This window comes from Panthera leo, chromosome A2, assembly GCF_018350215.1.
Source record: "Panthera leo isolate Ple1 chromosome A2, P.leo_Ple1_pat1.1, whole genome shotgun sequence".
Classification (NCBI taxonomy): domain Eukaryota; kingdom Metazoa; phylum Chordata; class Mammalia; order Carnivora; family Felidae; genus Panthera; species Panthera leo.
Window position 1 is genome coordinate 34,496,127 of NC_056680.1, and position 20,424 is coordinate 34,516,550.

The 20,424-nt window shown below is 38.6% G+C and overlaps 1 protein-coding gene across 5 annotated transcripts in view; it reads right to left on the minus strand.

Moving 5' to 3' along the window:
• The window catches only part of SUCLG2 (succinate-CoA ligase GDP-forming subunit beta), a 330,084-nt gene that overhangs the window by 175,243 nt on the left and 134,417 nt on the right, over positions 1–20,424 (minus strand). For all 5 annotated transcript variants that reach the window (XM_042929928.1, XM_042929931.1, XM_042929932.1 and 2 more), the window contains exons 7-9: positions 18,262–18,414; positions 16,653–16,742; positions 8,354–8,450 (exon numbers count right to left, since the gene is read on the minus strand). In XM_042929928.1, coding sequence (XP_042785862.1) covers positions 8,354–8,450; positions 16,653–16,742; positions 18,262–18,414 — 340 coding nt within the window. The remainder of the gene's footprint in view (positions 1–8,353; positions 8,451–16,652; positions 16,743–18,261; positions 18,415–20,424) is intronic.

Sequence of the window (20,424 nt, forward strand, 5' to 3'; positions counted from 1 at the left end):
TGACATGCTTGTTTCCCTCTGTAAGACTGTCCAAGTACACTTTTAGAATGAGCATGTTAAAAATGGATTGATGTCTATGTGAACGGCAGGGCAATAAAATAAACCTGCTTACTCAAACCTTAGCTTTTTCATTTACTATAACAACAAACTATGGTAAAATGTATGTTTGGAGGTACTGATCTTGGTTCGACATAAGATTTTGAGTGTCACATTAATGAAACCTCAATTCCATAGAAAATTCATCCTGAACAAAGGCCATTCTGTTTACAAAGTGGGTGAAAAAACATACCTATTAATATTTATAAAACAATTTTCACCATCAAAAGCACATTGTTACATGCTTGATAGATTATACAAATGAATTTTCCTTCTGAACAAATATCAAAGAAAGCTGCGGTACTTAGATTCATAGGGCGTTGTGGTTTTTTTGTTTAGCGGTGTGAGATTCTATGAGTTGCCAATTCACCAACCTAGATGAAGAATCTGACTGGCGGTTAGCAGCCTCTGACCCTAGAGTTTCAACAGAAGAATGTGCTACAGAATTAAACAAAAGAAAACTACATTTCAGAGGGGAATTCGCATATAAAAGAAACATAAAAACAGCAGGAAATGAGACTGTCATAATTAGTTTGAAAAATAATCTGTCTGCAAGCACTGCACTGTATTTGATTTGTGTTAAGTAACCATAATGGGCTACTGAAATGCACCTTGCCAAGATGGCCTTAAAATGCTGATACTTTAAAATTGGTCCCACTTTCCATTAAATAGCGATGTTCCAAGAGTTGTACACTTTTTAGAACTTTTCTGGAGTTGCTGTGAAAGAGAAAATAGATATGAGGCAGGAGGGGGATTTGGGTGAAGGTAGAGAACTGAAAATGTTCTTGAAAATAGAGTCTTATGTATAAAGAGAAAAACAGAGACAAACACCCACCAACAACATGGGCACTTGCTAACATGAAGCAACAGGGTAGCTATTTAGGGAAATTCATTTGAAGCAAGAAAGGGATTTGATGTGCAAATTAACTTTGGATCACTCACCCCTAGCTCTCATGGAGTCTTGGCCAGGTAGTCAGGGTTTCAAACTGGGTTTCATCCCTTTAGCGTGGTGAATGGATTTGGGCTCCAAATGATGAAAATGCCTTGGAGCAGGAATTCTCAGGACTCCCTGGTAGGTGAGGTGAGATCATTTTCTGTGCTGTGTATAGCACAATGTCTCTGGCCTCCACACACAAGAGGCATGTAGCATCCTACACTCGCAGTTGTAATAAACAAAAACGGTGTTAACTAGATTCACGGTGGTGATCACATGGAATCATTGTGTTGTACACCTGAAACTAATACAATGTCATATGTCGGTTATATCTCAATTAAAAAGTCTCTAGGTATTGGCAAACATCTCCTGAGGGGACAATATGCTCATTCTCCTCACTGAAAAACATGAAAGACACCAAACAAAGAAGTCTGTGTACAGCCAGATCTGCCTGAGAGTGGGAAGAAATGAAATAGAACATAAAATCCCACAGGAGCTTGCAAAATAGATGAATGAATGCATGGACAGGTAGATAAATAACAATAAAGAAAACCCTGCTTCTAACTTGGCCACATATTTAATGGATTAATTCTGGCAATTCAACTGGACAAGCAAGGAAAATAGTTAATTTCTCTTCGAATATTTAATTAACAGTTTACTTTCATGTCAATAAAAGTTAGGCGAATTTGGTAGACATGTTGTGACTCAATGTCCCTTTCTGCATTGAGAAAATGCCTTTCTCCTATACATGTGCTTCCAGCTCAGTGATTAGTCTACATACGGATATGTGACCCATGCGGGGCCAATTGGAATCACTGGAAAAGATTGCTATGGTTCCTGGGGGAGAATGATGGAAACTGGGAGCTATCTCAGCTGTTACTTCAGAAAGCCCGGCTGACAAGCCAATTCTGAGACAAGATGGGCTGGAAGATCAGAGAATCCCTACTTCCCTTCATGCCCTAAACCAGTCCACTCTGTAGACTTCCCTGTTATATGAGGAAAACAGGTATCCTTCCCTGACCTGGAAGCTTTTTAACAAAAACTAGATTGATACAGGTTTCTGTCACTAACAACCATTATAATCCAAGCTAACAGTCACTAAATGACATTACAGTCAATGATGCCAAATTATATTCTTTGACTCAAATTTTTAATCACGTTGGAAAAAACAATTCTTGGACTACAGTTTTTCCCCCACATTAAACATTTCCCATAGATGACCTAGCAGCATAGATGTTATCAAGATCGCCGTTCTTCATCCAACCGGGTATCCTCTGCTGTGCAAATATATGACCAATCATCTGGACGTTTAAAAAATGGTCCTCATTAACCAATGGAAGATGGAAGAAATTCTCTTACAAAGAAGCTCTGCAATGAATAAGCTTAAAGTAAAAATGTCTGGTGTGATGCCAAGCTCCTTAAACTTCTAAATTAAGAGTCATTATTAAATCACAATTTTAATGTGAAATGTTATAGGCTCTGCTATTACTGATCTAAATGGAAAAAATTAAATATTCACATTATAAATATTAAGATTATTAATACTTCTAGGATATAAATGATTTTTTTTACAGCTCCTAAATAAAGGATTGCTTTAGGGGATTGTGACAATGATGAAGATCAATTTGTACATTTGGTCATTAATCACCGTTTCCTAATTGGGTTTAATTTGACTACTGCTCATTAGAGTTATAAACCAACATACTCATTTAATTGTGATTATAATTCAATAGCTGAACTTTTATGGTACAATGAACAAATTAATAGCTAAAGATAATTCTGCTCTTAAAAATATCACATAAGACTTATGCTTTAATGAGGTGTATACACGGAATATATTTTATGATGATTCCTTTAAAAAAGTTCAAGAAATTTCCTTTCTCTTGATAGTTAAAAAATAAAAACTTCCAATTTCCTGAGGTTTTACAAATACACGAGAGGGAAAATTTCTTGTATCCTTATAACCTGTGACTGACAACTTACCAAAGAGTTGAATGAAAGTAGTTGAATGAATGATTTTTATCCAACTCCTTGGCTGAATTTCCATTTTTTTAAAAATATGAAATAACCAGGTTGCTTATGCATACTAGTTTGAAAAGCAAGCCATGACCTTTAAGAACTTGTATTGAACTTCCTTCTCTTTTGTTTCTGGGATGTAATTAATAGCCACTCAAGGCAGCATGAATTTTGACTAACATTCCCAAACTGGAGACTACATCCAGATCACTCTGATAAAAGTAAATTAACAGTTTAAAGAGAAAGAAGGTAGAAAAGAAGGCAGTCTGGTATGTAGAAACCAAAATGTACACTGTCCTGAGAGAGACATGGGTTCAAATCCCAGCTTCAGTAACTGGATGTCTATGGTGGAGTCACACTAATTTTCAATCCTCTGTAAAATGGGGATAATAACTCCTCTTATTTTTCCGGGTTGCTGTAAGTAATAAAAAAGAATGTACATAAAAGTCTATCACAGTACACTATGTCATGTGAGTTCAAAAAAGAATCTTCTTCCATTCACTTCCTCTCTATATGAAATACTGATGATTTTATAGTCAGACAGAATTTTTAAAATATTTACAAATAAAGGTAGTTTGCTTACAAATGACCCATCAAATAAAAATCTGGTGGGTCACATGTGTAAAACATGGAATATGTTATTTTCAATGGCTTCCTAAACATTAGCTATTTGTCTATCCTAACTTGAAATCCTTACAACAAGAAAAAAAAAAAAAAAAAAAAGAAAAAAATAGGTAAAAAGATGAAATCCATACCTTTTCTGATTATTTTTTTATAGCTATCATTTAATTTAACTATTTGTCAATGAAAATGGAGAATTTATTACAAGAATACAGAAGCCTCCACCAGAAACACCAAAAGACTCATGGAGGGAATTGAGGGCTATTTTGTATTAGTTCAAGTGCAGTTGGTGACAATTAAATTTTTAAACAAATCCTAATCTTTGTATGATGTTTTACCTTCAATGTCTATTATTTGTTTGACTTTCAAAAGGATAAGAACTAATAAAATCATAATAGCGAATGCTTTTGTATCTCTTATCATATGCTATGCTTTGTTCTGAGAACATTACCATCATAATAACCTTCTAAGGTAGGTATTAATATTATTGTCCCCATTTTGTGTTTTTTAAAACATTCTGGCATAATTAACATACCGTGTTATATTCGTTTCAGGTGTATGATACAGTGACTCAACAATTCTACACATTACTCAGTGCTCATCACAATGAGTATCTTAATCTCCTTCACCTATTACACCTATATCCCACACCTACCTCCCTTCTGGCAACCACCAGTTTCTTCCCTGCATTTAAGAGTGTGTTTTTTTGTTTGTCCCTTTTTTGTTGTTCATTTGTTTTCTTTCTTAAATTCCACATGTGAATGAAATCTTAAGGTTTGTCTTTCTCTGACTTAATTCAACTTAGCATTATATCTTCTAGATCCATCCATGTTGCAAATGGCAAGATTCCATTCATTTTTATGGCTCAGTAATATTCCACTGTATGTATATACATACATAGGTATATATAAGTGTATATATATTTATATGTATGTGTGTATATATACATAGGTGTGTATATATATATATATATATATATATATATAGGTGTATATATACACACATACATACAGACACCACATATACATACACACACCACTTCTTTATCCACTTATCTATAGATGGACATTGGAGTTGTTTCCATATCTTGACTATTGTAAATAATGCTACAATAAACACAGGGGTGCATATATACTGAATTTGTGTTTTCGTTTTTCCCCCACATTAAACATTTCCCATAGGTGACCTAGTAATATCCAGTAGTAATTCTATTTTTAAATTTTTGAAGAATATCCACATTGTTTTCCATGGTGGGTACACCACTTTGCATTCCCACCAACAGTGCACAAGGGTTCCTTTTTCCCCCTATCCTCACATACACTTGTTTCTTATGTTTTCTATTTTAGCCATTCTGAAAGGTGTGAAGTGATCTCATTGTGGTTCTGATTTTTTTCTCTGATGATGAGCGGTGTTAAGCATCTTTTCATGTGTCTATTGGTCATCTGTATGCCTTCTTTGGAGAAATGTCTGTTCATGTCTTCTGCCATTTTTAATTGGCTTAGGTTTTTTGGTGTTGAATTGTGTAAGTGCTTTATATAGTTTGGATATTAACCTCTCATCAGATATATCATTTGCAAATATCTATTCCCATTCAATAGGTTGTCTTTTTGTTTTGTTGATGGTTTCCTTTACTGTGTAAAAGCTTTTTATTTTGATGTAACCCCAGTAGTTTATTTTTCCTTTTGTTTCTCTTGCCTCAGGAGACATATCTAGTAAAATATTGTTACAGCCAATGTCAGAAAAATTACTGCCTGTACTTTCTTCTAGGATTTTTTTTATGATTTCAGGTCTTAACATTTAGATTTTTAATCCACTTCAAGCTTGTTTTTGTGTATGGTGTAAGAAAGTTGGTCCAGTTTCATTCTTTTGCATGTAGTTGTCTGGTTTCCCCAACACCATTTTTTAAGAAACTTTTTCCCATTTCATATTGTCTCCTTTGTCGTAATGTCTCTATTTTTGTACCAGTACCATACTTTTTTGATTAATATAGCTTTGTAGTATATCTTGAAAACCGGGAATGTGGGGCGCTTGGGTGGCTCAGTCGGTTGGGAGTCCGACTTCGGCTCAGGTCACCAAGCCCCGCGTCGGGCTCTAGGCTGACGGCTCGGAGCCTGGAGCCTGCTTCCGATTCTGTGTCTCCCTCAATCTCTGCCCCTCCCCCACTCATGCTCTGTCTCTCTCTGTCTCAAAAATAAATAAAACGTTAAAAACAATTTTTTTTTTTTTAAAAGAAAACCGGGATCATGATACCTCCAGTTTGGTTCTTTTTCAAGACTGCTTTGGCTATTCAAGCTCTTTTGTGACTCCATACAAATGTTAGGATTAACTGATCTAATTCTGTGAAAAGTGCTGTTGGTATTTTGATAGGGATTGCATTAAATCTGTACATTACTTTGTTTAGTATGGACATTTTAACAATATTTGTTGTCCTGATCATGAGCATGGAATATCTTTCATTTGTGTCATCTTCAATTTCTTTCACCAATGTTTTATAATTTTTGGAATACAGGACTTTCACAATGTTGGTTAAATTTATTCCTGGGTATTTTATTATTTTGGGTGCAACTGCAAATGGGATTGTTTTCTTAACTTCTCTGTCACTTCATTATTAGTGTATAGAAATGCAATAAATTTCTATATACTGATTTTGTATACTGTGGCTTTACTGAATTCATTTATCAGTTCTAGCAGCTTTTTAGTGGAGTCTTTCAGGTTTTCTATATATATAGTATCACGCTATATGCATACAGTGAAAGTTTTATTTTTTTCCTTTCCACTTTGGATTCCATTTATTTATTTATTGTTCATTCATTCATTCATTCATTCATGTCTGATTGTTGTGGCTAGGACTTCCAGTACTATATTGAATAAAACTAGTGAGACTGGACATTCTTGTCTCTTTCCTGATCTTAGAGGGAAACCTCTTAATCTTTCACCATTAAGTATGCTGTTACCTGTGGGTTTTCATAGATGACCTTTATTAAGTTGAGATATGTTCCCTCTAAACCTACTTTGTTGAGAGTTTTGATCACAAATGGATATTGTACTTTATCATATGTTTTTCCTGCATCTATTGCAATGATCATCATAAGGTTTTTATCTTTTCTCTTGTTGATGTGATGTATCATTCCGATTAATTTGCAAATATTGAACCACCTGGCATCCCAGGAATAAATCCCACTTGATCATAGTGAATGATCTTTTCAAAGTTTTGTTGAATTTGGTTTGCTAATATTTTGTTAAGGATTTCTGTATTTATGTTAATCAGAAATACTGGCCTATAGTTTTCTTTTTTTGTAGTATCTTTTTCTGGTTTTTGTATCAAGGTAATGCTGGCCTCACAGAATGGATTTGAAAGCTTTCCTTCCTCTTCTGTCTTTTGAAATATTTTGAGAAAAGTAAGTATTAACTCTTATTTAAATATTTAGTATAATTCACCTGTGAAGCCACCTGGTCCTGGAGTTTTGCTTGTTGGCAGTTTTTCCTGGCCTATCTGAGAAGAGGAGCATCTGTGAATGTGTGATGCTCATCCATTTTGTGTGCGACAGTGGATGCTTACACAAACACCAGTCACCTTATTTGACAACCACCCGATACGACAGTTACCATTTTTACCACTCTTTCGGAGTAAGAAACAAAACAACAAACAAACTCCAAGGCTTAGCCCAGGTCTGTGGCCAGAACACGGCAGACCCAGAATTTGAACCCAGGCCCCTTTGTAAAACAGTGTACTGTCCACCTTGGCTTACTAGCTGGTTGTATTTGCAAATAACAGATCACCTAATGTACCAACTCAGTGGCAAATCCCTCTTTACGAACTGCCCACAAAATGCTAGATACCATACAAGACATTGGGAGTGAAATGTGCTAAAAAAAAAAAAAAAAAAGAAAAAAAAAAAAGACAAGGTTCATGGAACTTACATATTGGTATCCATATCCTATCCACCTGATATCCCAGCCTCTACCTTTAAACACACACACATTCACAAGCTTTTGTTATCGAATTAAAAAGAATTTACTGAACACTAGCTGTATATAAGGCACAGGGAAATGGTGACGGGTGCTGACATAGAAAACAGTTCTTTATACTTTTTAATTACCTGATGGGTAGGAAAAAACCTTCCCTGCAAGGGAAGTTGGGGAAACCTTTTCCCACCTGAATCAGAAGCTAAGTAACTAAGTAAGTTGGTAAGTAAGTAAGTAAGTTGGATTGTGGGCACTAGGGTCTCACTATGATGATGTAAATCCAGCAGGGGAGGACAAAGTGATTTTGTACAGATTTAGGCAAACTAAAAATCTTCAAGCATTTCTAGCTCCATAAAAAGCAGGTGCATTCATTACACCCCAATGGAGAGGATCCCATTTCTACCCAAATTTCTACCACACTATAAGCAAGAATGGCTCCGAAGAAACAAGGCGGTGCTGGTGGATGGATGTTTCTAAATAAAACAAGAAGGAGCTTCCCCTGAGGCCTGGCATCTGACTGCAAACAAACTCAAGTCCTGAAATGTTCAACCGTATCACGGGAGCATTCGAAACCATGGCAGAAATTAAATTACTGAACAAAATGAACGCAAAGCTACTGCTACAGTCTTTTGTACAATTTAATTCATAGCTTGCATAAACGATTATATTCATTTGTTTCTTTGTTGTTGTTGTTGTTGTTGTTGTTGTTGTTCTGGTTACCTTGTCCTCCTGGGGTTTCACCAAAGGGATTCACTTCCACCTGAGTGGCATCAATTTTCAGGAAGAGATTATACAGCTTCTTAATTTGGTCTGCAGCCTAAACAGGATCAAGTACAATGAAATTACACCAAAGCAGTAAAAGAACATTTATTTTGCTGTATTAATGTAACCTTAAAAATATTAAGTTATATCTTTATGTTCAGTTCGGTTTTCTGAAGGGAAAAAGAGAAAAGCATAAGTATTTTAATTTCCACTTCTATTCATTAGAAGGAATTGCTCAACTTTCCTCCAGACACCAAGAAAGACCGTTATCAGGAAAACAAGTTATTTTCAGTACAGCCTAAAAAACGTTAATCTTTTTGTAAATTTTCATGTTCCTATTAGCCAAGCTATGATGCAGTATGAGCCACAATCATTAATATAAACAATCTCCATTTAAGTAAAATGTAAACATGATTTTGAGAGTTTATAATGACCAGGTTTTCCTTATTATGCTAAAATAAAAGTTATTAACATTCATCAGCCCAAACCTATAACCTGCGAAACAACAATTACTGAGTGTCTTATGGAAACTGTTGCAAGATAGGAAGATGAAAGTCCTACACAGTACAGTTACTGAACAGCCCAGCCCGTTCACACTGAACAGTCTGTCACAAAGGCATAAGCCACAAAGAGCAACAGTATCCCAAGTTTCCCTGATGGTATGCCCTGACTTCCATTTTTCTCAAGGCTGCTGGAAATTCACTCACCCAATCATTGTTTTCAACCAACTTTTATTCATGGCCTATGTCACAGCATGCTGGCATTGTGTGAACAGGGGTGAGGGGAAGACATCACAAAGGAGGCCTGACACCACCCTGGAAAGCTCACACCTGTAGTGAACACCTGTGATGCAACACAGCAAGACTTGTGTACAATTATGGCTGAATGCTGGGATCAGTCTCACGCTTGGGGCCATCTTTTTATTATTAAAATTTTTATTATTTTTATTACTGCCGAGCCGTAATTTTCCCTTGGCAACATTTTTGCTCATCGTTCCAGCCCTGCATTTTTGTCCTCACACCCGGTTCTGGCTTTTCTCCATCCTTGTTATGTTTATCAGGGGAGCTGACACTTGGAGGCTGAGTTTCCAAGCCTCCTGGGCTAGATGGTTTCCAGCGCAGTTCAGCCAATGGGAGGCAGTGGAAGGAGACGAGAGGTAGGAGAAATGGAAAAGCTGGGGTACTTGGACACCTCTCCTGCTTTGCAAACGCAGCTCCTCCAGGGGCGCCTGGGTGGCTCAGGCCATTAAGCGTCCGACTTCGGCTCAGGTCATGATTGCATGGTGCATGAGTTCGAGCCCCATGTCAGGCCCTGAGAGCCTGGAGCCTGCGTCAGATTCTGTGTCTCCCCCTCTCTCTGCCCCTTCCATGCTTGGGCTGTCTCTCAATCTCTCTCAAAAATAAACTTTAAAAAAAAAAAAAAAAAAAAAAAAAGCATCTCTTTCACTGGCTTTAGCAACCACCAGAAGCCCAGCAGGGTTCTACCTTCTGTATCCCAAGATACAGAAATACCACGTCCTCACGTGGTCCCTCCAGCATGCAGGGAGCAACAATTTCCTGCTATGGCTTAGCTCTACCTTGCCTCTGCCCATCCTGGAATTTCTCAACTCTTGAATCACCATGTAACCAAGTCCCTAGAATAAAGTCCCACTGTGGTTAAACACTGAGAGTACTTTCTCTGTTCCAGTACTGACTGAAAAACTCCTGGAAATGAAATTCACATGGTCTTTATCATACACACACACACACACACACACACACACACACATATCTTTCTTTTCTCATATATGTATATAGTTATATAAACTTTCTTAAATCCTAATTTGAAACCCAGTAGCTATAAGTAAACACGCATAATGAGTAAGACTGAATATTTTTTAATATTGATTTTTTTTCTGGCTACACAAGGGTCATCCTATGAACCTTCACCAGACTCCCCAGCCACACGGCTCCCGTCTCATCCAGCAGCAGCCCCCTTCCCGGCTGGTGTTTCACTGAGGGACAGTCTGTGTATGTGCAAGTACACATATTCTGAGCTCACCTTTCTAGCAAAAACCACCTTGGTTCTATACTTTGTTTCTTCACCTAACAGATTTTAGAAAGCCTTCACCAGCCACACAAATACAATGATCTTATTCTTGTAAGTGGCTACATAATATCTTTTTTTTTTAGTTTTGTTTTTTGGTTTTTTTTAATTTATCTTGAGAGCGAGAGTACACAAGCGGGAAGGTTGCAGACAGAGAAAATTCCAAACATGCTCCCCACAGTCAGTATGGAGCCTCATGCAGGGCTCAAATCCACAAACCATGAGACCGTGACCCTGAGGTGAAACCAAGGGTCAGACGCTTAACCGAATGACCCACCCACGCGCCCCTACAGAATAGCTTATTGAATGGATTTACCATAATTCAGTTTACCTGTCTCTTAAACAATAGCCTTTAGGTTTCCAATAGCTTGACATCACTTAAAATGTTGCCTTATCCATTTCTCTATGTATATCTAAAGGATAAATTCCCCAGAGTAGAGCAAAGAAAGAGATGTGGGGATTTTAAATAATAAAAGGTGATCTTAAATAATTCTTGGTAGAAGCTCTCACTAATTTCCCACTACACAAACAAGGATCATAGAAACTGTTTTTCTATTCACAACCACAGGCTATCAATCTTTGCCAGTATGCCGGGTAAAAATGGGTCTCTCATATAGACTACTCCTACTATTAGTTAATTTAAGCATTATTCTCTGAGCTTAAGAGACCTCTGTATTTCCTTTTCTGTGAATTTTGCCTATTCTTCTGTTGAGATTTTAGTCTTTTTCTCACTGAGTTATAAGAAGGGTTTTTACATGAAGGAAATTAGCTCATCATCCCATATAAATTGCAAATATTCTTCTCCTTTAACATTTACCTTTCACCCATGGGTCTGTTATTTCTGCCACATAAAATAGTAATAATGGAACTCTTCATTGAGCGCTTCTAGCTTTGGGTCAGACTTTAAGAAGGATGGTCTCACTCTGAGGTTCCCCAATTAGTTTTTTCAAATACTGTAAGATTTCTTTTACTTGATGTTTACTTTTTTTTTTTTTTTTTTTTTTTTATCCAAATGGATTTTGAGTTACAATGCTAAGCTGATATGTAACTCACTGCCAAACAGACTTGATTTCGGGGGGTTTTCTAGGCCATTGATCTGAGCCTGCAGTGTTGTGCATGAGAGAGGCATGCCAGCTATCCGGTACCCACACAGCCTCTGTGCAGAGTCAACACGCAATAAAATACTGGCTCAATTAATGGCTGATTGGATAATGAGGAGAAACTACATAACAGAAAAAATCTTCTGGATGCCTACATATATAAGATCTTACCCCAGGTCCTTTAAAACTTTCTTCTTTTTAGAAATACACTTACTATAAAATTCACGATCCCAATCATTTCTACGTGTACATTCCTGTGGTGTTAAGTATACTGACCGTGTCATGCAACCACGCTCCAAAACTTTCTCATCCTGCAAAACTGCAACCCTATACCCATTAAATAACAACTCCCCATTCTCCCCTCCCCTAGTCTGACAACGACCATTCTACCTTCCATCTCATATAAATGGAATCGCATGTATCTTTTTGCGATGGGCTAATTTTACTTAGCACAATGTCTCACGGTTCGTCCATGCCTCATCAGAATCTTCCTCTTTCTCAAAGCTAAACAACCTTCTGTTGCGGATCCACTTATTTGTCAGTGGATAGCTGGGTCACTTCAAAACTTCTTAAGCCTCAGGGCACCTGGGGGGCTCAGTCAGTTAAGCATCTGGCTTCAGCTCAGGTCATGATCTTGTGGTTCATAGGTTTGAGCCCCGCATCAGCTCTGTGCTGATGGCTCAGAACCCGGGGCCTGCTTCAGATTCTGTGACTCCCTCTCTCTCTGCCCCTCCCCCATTCACTCTCGGTCTCTCTCAAAAATAAATAAACATGAAAAAATTTTTAAAAAGAAACAATGTTTCTTAAGCTTCTATCAACGTAACTTACCATGAAGCCCAAATTTTCTAAACATTAGTGCCACTACAATCACATACTAACACACCAGTTGGGGGTATTCACTGTTAGAACTGTTCATTTCTGTACAAACACAGACCATAAGCATTTTTTTGAGCAGGAATGAAGCATGATTAGATTTGCGTTGTGAGATCTCTAAGGGATACGTGTTACAAAATCTGCGATGTAAGATCTAAAAAAGGGAGAACCAGCCTGGCTTGGAGACTGAACGTGCCCTGTTCCAGAGGCCATCCAAGTAAATGACTGTGAAGGCTAGGCAGGCAAATGTGTCAGTCTGAGCAGGTACAACAACAGAAATGGCAGGGCCTGGGAAAAGTGGGGGTTAGCTCCCCAGTTTTCCAAACATGTTCAGATTTAAAGAATAAACTAAACACAAGTCAAAGGAAACATTCTGCTGTTTACCTTACAGGCAGCCAGCTTCCTACTGCCACCTACTTCCTCAGTTCATAACCACACTCTACAGACTATTTGTTTTCTCTTCTTTTGCCACCAATTAATGTTATTTTAAGGTTGTTTGCTAAGCAATTTAAAAAATTACGATGCCTAAAATCAAATATCCTTTGGGCCATATGTACGAAACCCTGACAAATTTACAGGTACCTTCAAAAGTGTTTGAATAGCTTAAAAATTTTAGCAATATTTTGGTTTGATTCCAGGAACCAATGTCATCAACATTCACACACAGTTCTTAAAGCTAGCCAGAGGGACAAACCATTCCCAGAGGTATTGGTGATCTTTTTTAACTGGGCCCATCAAATCTTTTCATTAGCTTAAATACTGAAGTTGCATATTGACAATACAGGGTGCTTATGTTTCAGAAATTAATAGTATTAGGGCGCCTGGGTGGCTCAGTCGGTTAAGCGTCCAACTTCGGCTCCAGTCATGATCTCACAGTTCGTGAGTTCGAGCCCCGCATCGGGCTCTGTGCTGACAGCTCAGAGACTGGAGCCTGCTTCACATTCTGTGTCTCCCTCTCTCTCTGCCCCTTCCCTGCTCATGCTCTGTCTCTCTCTGTCTCAAAAATAAATAAACATTAAAAAAAAAGAAAAAAAAAGAAGTTAATAGTATAGAGGATAACTAACACAATTGACAGATCTATGAATTTTCAGTCCTTTTCTGCTTTCCTGTGGCTTTAGTCTTTTCAACCAATTCTTGCTGAAATGAATTCTGTCAGGAACACATACTTGGTAATTTCTGTACCAGGTGATATTTCTTTAAGTCTAACGTGAATACCTCACTGAGTTCAGACACAACAGGCATGGGTTGGAAAGATATTAGTAACTTTACAAGATAATCATTTTATAAGTTGTTCATCCAAGAGAGCACAGCCTCCACATGCCTAAACCATATCCTAGATGAAAATTAAGTAATGTTCAAGGTCACACTGAATCTAAGGTACCTTGAAGGTACCATTTCTTGACCAAAGGATCACTGATCGATGGCCATTTAAATAATCTTCTTGGAGCTCTCGGTGGCTCAGTGAGTTAAGCATCTGACTTCAGCTCAGGTCATGATCTCACGGTTCACGGGTTCAAGCCCTGCACTGGGCTCTGTACTGACAGCTCAGAGCCTGGAGCCTGCTTTGGATTCTGTGTTTCCCTCTCTATCTGCCCCCTCCTCCACTCGTACTCTGTCTCTCTCTCAAAAATAAATAAAAACATAAAAACAATTTTCATGTTTTCTCTTCTTGGGAGCCTCCTCCCAAGTCTCCTTTTCTTGCGAGTAAGCCTCTGCTTACTAGACACTGACTTTCTGGAACATTTCACTGATCCCTGTGGCTTAAGGAAGCATCCTAATGCATGCCCAAATCTACCACTCCAGCACACATACAGTCTCCTTCCTAGTGTACAAATAACATCAGTTGTCCCTAGATGAACAAATTCCCACACACCTACAACTAGGATTACCCTCGCGCTCCTTCCTACTCCCTGTCCCTATAATCGCTACCAGCACCTGATCACTGTTCTGGGAGCCCCTGGAGAACAGTGGCTATTTCTCATCATGTTTTCCAGGGTCCAGCAGAGTGAGCAGCACCCAGGGAGAGCTCACTCCAACTTTGCTGAGCAAACGGAGATTTAAAGGCTTTCATTTGGTTGGCAATGAAAAAAAACAAACAAACAGGAAAAAAAATGAATTCAAAACTTCTTTCCTTTCCTTAGCACATTTAAGTCAAAAATACAATGACATTATAGCTCTTCATGACCCCTGAGAACTTGCATGCTCATCTTCCTTCCGCAGGTAATTCATTTAAACCCAGAGTGTCTGGGGTGCTGGAAAAAAATGTGATTCAACCATTTAAAGAGCTATGACTCTTAAATTTCTCTTCTAAATGAAGAGTGGTGGAAACTATCTTCTGGGGTCCCTAGAACTATTACTGCCTTCTCTAGAACTCTCTGTCACATTCACCTCCTGAGCTGTCAAGCCAAGGGGTTAGCAGATTTGCCCGCTCCAGATTTATTCTCCTGCCTATCACCAACTCCCCAGGAAGCTCTTCGAAGTGGACATCCTGGACGTGTTGTAGCACCTATTCACGCATAGGACGAATGTTTGCAGGGCATCTGATATACCTGCCAAGAACTTCGCTTCCAACAGAGCAGTGAGCAAAGCTGACAATGTCCCTTCCATGGTGCACACCAGGATCTACAAAGGCGACTGCAAATAAGTAAGACAGACAGCAATGTGCAGAGGCATACAGAGAATGTGAATAGGGTTATGGAGCACATTCTGGAGCTGACTGTAGGGCAGTGTCGCTAGAACACGGGGACCCTATGGAAGAACGGTCCCAGTGACCACACCCCTACACAAGAAGTCCCACAATAAGTGTCAAGTGGACGGCTAAGCTAATTAGTGACCTCATTCTCAGGAGGTGACTCCAACCACGGCAGCCCTTACTCAGGAATCCACGATAACTTCCTTTCAGCACGTCACTAACTTGACATCTCTTTGACAGTCTCAGAAGTGACAATTAGTTCTTGTAACTGTCCACTGAGTCCTGGCTCTTTCTCCTGCTAAGGTTTAGTCCCACATGTTCCTGCCCCTTCTTCCATCTTGAACCTTCCACCTTCCAAGGGAGCCTTTCCTCCCAAGTTCAAGTTAAGTGCTGTCCTCTCTTAATTCAAACGTAGATATTTTTAAAGTCTTACTCTGCTTTACCCTTCTATGACTTGCCTATTTCCAGCCTTCAATTTCTAGAGATAGAGTCAATCAAAAGAAAAAGAAAAGAGTGTGAAGTCTGTTTTATTAGAGGAACGTTGCCCAACTAAATAGCAGTAAATACTCTGGAACCATTGGGGGCCCCAGGAAACACACACATACTCACGTATACACTCACATATACATACACACAGGACTTTGGGTTATTAAGGTGGCTTCTCTTGGTAGTGGAGAAGGAAGAAAACAGACAGTAAATCCTTCTCCTTTAACTGTGAGACAAAGAAGCTTGCTCATGTAAACACCCAATGCGGCTCGGTGGGCTGGACCAAGGACAACGCAGAACTGTGAAGCTCAAGACAGAGTCTCTCCCCCAACAGCTCAGAGGACAGTTTTTCTGTCTTTGAAGCCATGAGATATGATTACTAAATTGGCATAATTTAAGCTGTTTTCTGTGAAGTATCACTTTCAGGCCATTAATATTCATCTCAAATCCCATTAGCTATGAAAGAATAGCAATTAGTTAAGTAACGTGTATTATTAATAACAATAACAGCTGACCTTTCTGGAGTACTGACTAAGCACCTGTGTACTGGGCTTACTCCGTCCTAACAAGAGGCCTCTCATTTGGGGTCTCATTATCCCCATTTCACAGACGATGACAGACATTCAGATGGGTGGAATCAGGCATGCTGGATGGCAGTACAGGATTCAAACTCAGGTCTGCCTGACTCTACAGCCTGTCCCTCTCACCACTATGCTGCCTCATCTAATTCATGGGCTGGCACTGTAGTGCTGCAGAAAAAAACAGAGAGACTAACATACACAGCAAAATGCATGTATCCGCACACAACGCTCACACGTATATTTGAACACATCTCATAAACACCCTTTTCTAGAACACAAGGGAAATATTTTTCTTCATCACAAACGACTGGGGAAAAATGGTTGGACAAATAAATAATCCTGGGTCCTGGAGAAGCACAAACATCAGAGGCAAGTAAGGAAGGTAGCACACATTTTCTGAAACAAGTCATATGCACAGTGGCCTCCAAATGCTCAGGTACCTGGTTTTTCAAAGGCCCAAGGAAGCCTAGGTTTTCTGCCATCCTCTGAGCTTGGCTGTCCTTTATCCCTTCAATAATGTCGATTTCTTCCTGGGAAAAAATGAATAAAATAAGGAAAACTCAAGACAGGCAAATGAAAAGATTCACAACCTGGAAAGAAAGGCTCAGTATTTATTTGCAAATGAGTAATTCAAGGGTGGCACCTTTCCAAAGATCTCCGAGCAGGGCTACTGCAGCTGCCTATAGGGTATGTTTTAATTAGCAGACCATCTAAAACACAGCCTTTCCAAAAACCATGTAATTCTTCAGGGTGGCATGCTGACAAGACAATCGGATGCCAGTTTTCACTTTTAATTACTATACAGATGGCATCGACGAATATTTAGTCAGTTAATTTTTATGACATCTTTTGGAAGGCTTCCAGAGTAAGGTTTTCCTGCCTAATATTGCTGTTAAGTTTAGAGCTTGTCATATGTAGGTTAAATATTACCATATGATTTAAATACCCTATTGATGATGATAATTATTAATAATACCTGAGCTCTACAAAGTGCCATTCTCTCCAAGATACTAAGTGCTGTTCATATACATTATTTCAGGTGTTCTCTTCACAAATGGAATGGCTTGTTTAAATCACAGTAATTTTGAAAATGAGTAGGTATTATTGGTAAGCTAGCATGTAAAGTCTCAACTTAACCTGCAAGGTAGCTAACCTAAAAGATGTAATGTGGGTGAAAATATCCCAAAACCAATCACCCAAAGTATCAGTACCTGATCTAAACAAAGAGGTTCAGGAAAAAAAAATTCCTGCTTTTTGAAGGGAAACAAAATCACATTCTAAAAGAAATAATATATCTTTCTGCTAAAAATTTCTAATGTGATTTTTTGACACCAAGAACCCCAAATTAAAAACCAGAATTACAGTTCTAAAGACCGTAGATTTTTCTTCTCACAGCTGAGGTAGGTTGAGAAGCACTTTGTACACATCACCTCATTATTTCTCACAATTCTGTGGGGTGGAAATCACTGAAGTGATTCAAAAACAATGAGGCTTGGAAACACTGAGATGCTTGCTGGTGAGTGAGGTTTGACCTCAGCCAGATCTGTGACCAGATACTAAGGGCAAGCTTTAAAGGATTGAAGCACACTGATAGAATCTGGGCCCCTGAAGGATTCCGGTTTACATAAGCTGTACTGAAAGACATCATGGCAGTCTCCAGCTCACATCTGGTGTCCTAGGAGCGGATTTCTGGATCATATACACTGTGCGGTGGGGTGGAGTCAACTGAGGGGAAATGGAAACACCACAGTCCTCTCCCATTGGTTAATTCTTGGGGCGGGGTATGGAAGAAATGAGGAAGGAAGAAAAGGCAGGAAGGAGGAATAAAGGGAGGGAGGGGGAAAGCAAAGAAAAAGACCCTGGATAGGGAATACCTTGGTTCTGCCCAACCTCAGCATAGTGCTCAGTAAGAAAAAGGACTCAAGGTCTTTCATGCCGTAAATCCCAGGAACGAACGTGCTGCTACCAGCCTCAGACTGCACATTAAATCTTTAACAGCTCGTGCAACAATAGTCAATGAACACAGCATAGTCAGGAATACAAACATACCTTAAAAATAAGCTCTGGATTCGAAGCGGCCACCTCTTCGATGTCAACGCCCCCCTGAGGGCTGCCCACCAGCACGGGGCCATTGCAGGACCGGTCCATCAGAATGGCCAAGTAGGTTTCTCTGGAAATGTCCAAGGCTTCAGCAACCATCACCTACCACATTAGTGGGAAAGTCAAATTAATTCAGCATCAAGCTCATTCCCACTTGGAAATCTATATAAACTTGCTACACAAATCAAACAGCTTCATTTTAGGCTCTTCAAACCCACTGAGTTACCTCCCAGAGATTTGAGAGTTCTGCTTTCATGGTACAGAATGCCCATTTTCACCTCCTTAATTGATCCTGCTAACTTGCTAAAGTGACAGGTATTTGGTTTGCCTCAAGGAACTTTCCCACTTTAATCTTTTTTTTTTTTTTTCTTCTTCTTCCTTGAGAAACCCTGACACTTAAGAAAAACTCCAGGGAAGCAGTTGTTATTTTAATTTGAGACATTAACAGTACATACATATTACCACATTGATTTTTCTCAGATTACACTAGTGGAAAACCAAGTTTGCTGCCCAAGAAAGGATTCTTTTACAGTACATCTGATGCTTTATATGTATATATGCCTCTATCTCATTGATCAAGTGTATTGCTAATTCAATTTATGCTTCCTTTTAAATTACAAATATACTATTTGCGTGTTCAAAAATAACGCAAAAGGTACTAGACGTATATAAATGACACAGTGAAAGCAGCCCCCAGCTGCACATATACAGCACTCGGGCCTCAGCAGTTAGGGTGATCAGGAGCCCATATGAAACGTTTGTGATCATCAGATAAAGTAGCACCTTTGGGAGGATATGGTCCAGTGTATGTAAGGACTGTGCTTGGGCAAGAGACAAGTGGGATGGAAGGGTTTCATTCTGTTCTCACTGTTTCGGCTGGCTGTCTTGCTCAGTACACAACCACAACAGCTGTGTGCAGCAGGCCTACCAGGAAAAATCACTGCTGACTTCTCTCTTTCCTATACATCTACAAGCATTACCGTAGTGCGCATGGAAGCATATTATACGTGCTTGAATGCTTTTCTTTCTTCTTGTTTTTAATATTAATATTACAGCTTGGAAATCTTTCCAACATTCTCTCTCTTCATTGTGAGTAGATGGTACTTATATGTCAGTATTTATTTGACCATATCCCTACTGACAGACATTTACGTGGACTTCAATTTTTCTCAAATGCCACTTGAGTGCTTATTTTTGTGTGTATATCTTCACTCATTTGTTTTCATATCCCTATAATAAGGTACCTAGAAAAAAGATGGCTAGGTTTTAGACTCTTCATATTTAAGATGTTAAGTACTATCAAATTGCCTTAGAGAGAGAAACTGTACCAAATGACACTCCAAATAAAAATGGTAAAAGATGCCTTGGATGGTTAAAAAAGAAAGAAAGAAAGAAAGAAAGAACAAAAGAAGGAAAGAAAAGAATATTCATCATTAGTACTAGAAGTGAAAATAATGAAAGCATTTACATTGCTTTTCCTAAAAGTAGTCCACTAATAGGTTTCACAAAAGAAAGTCACAGATAAAACAGCATTTCTTGCTAATTACCCAGATGTCATAAAACCACAAATTTTTAAGTCACATGAAATGGGATAAACATGACGACCTAAAATGCTATAAAGAAATGAACTCAAAATTTCTTCTTTTCAAACACTTGTGGAATTTATCACTGGTTAAAAATAAAATGCCTGATAAGAGGCATCATACTGACTCTTTTATCATAAATGGTAACTCATGACTATGTAGGAAATACTTCTTGGCACGTGGTGTTAAGATTTTCATAGAAGCATTCTGTTTTCAAGTTCACTTTCTATCTAATAAGAGCTAGTCTAGAGAACAAGATTTAATGATTTTCAGTAGTTATTCTGAGAAGCAACACAATATTCTAACTTTTTAGGAGACGTGTCATTCAAGAGTCCTATTCTTAATCTTCTAAAATGTTGACAGATGTTCTGTACGTTCCATCAAATTTCTATTTGTGAGAGACCAGCTGCTGTCTGAACTGGCCTCTGCTTGGTGTAAATAAAGTATCACTCTTTAAGAAAACATTCCCAGTGAATTCCACAAACACTCTCATCCCACCAGGAACTCAGTTAGACACGTCTCAATAATG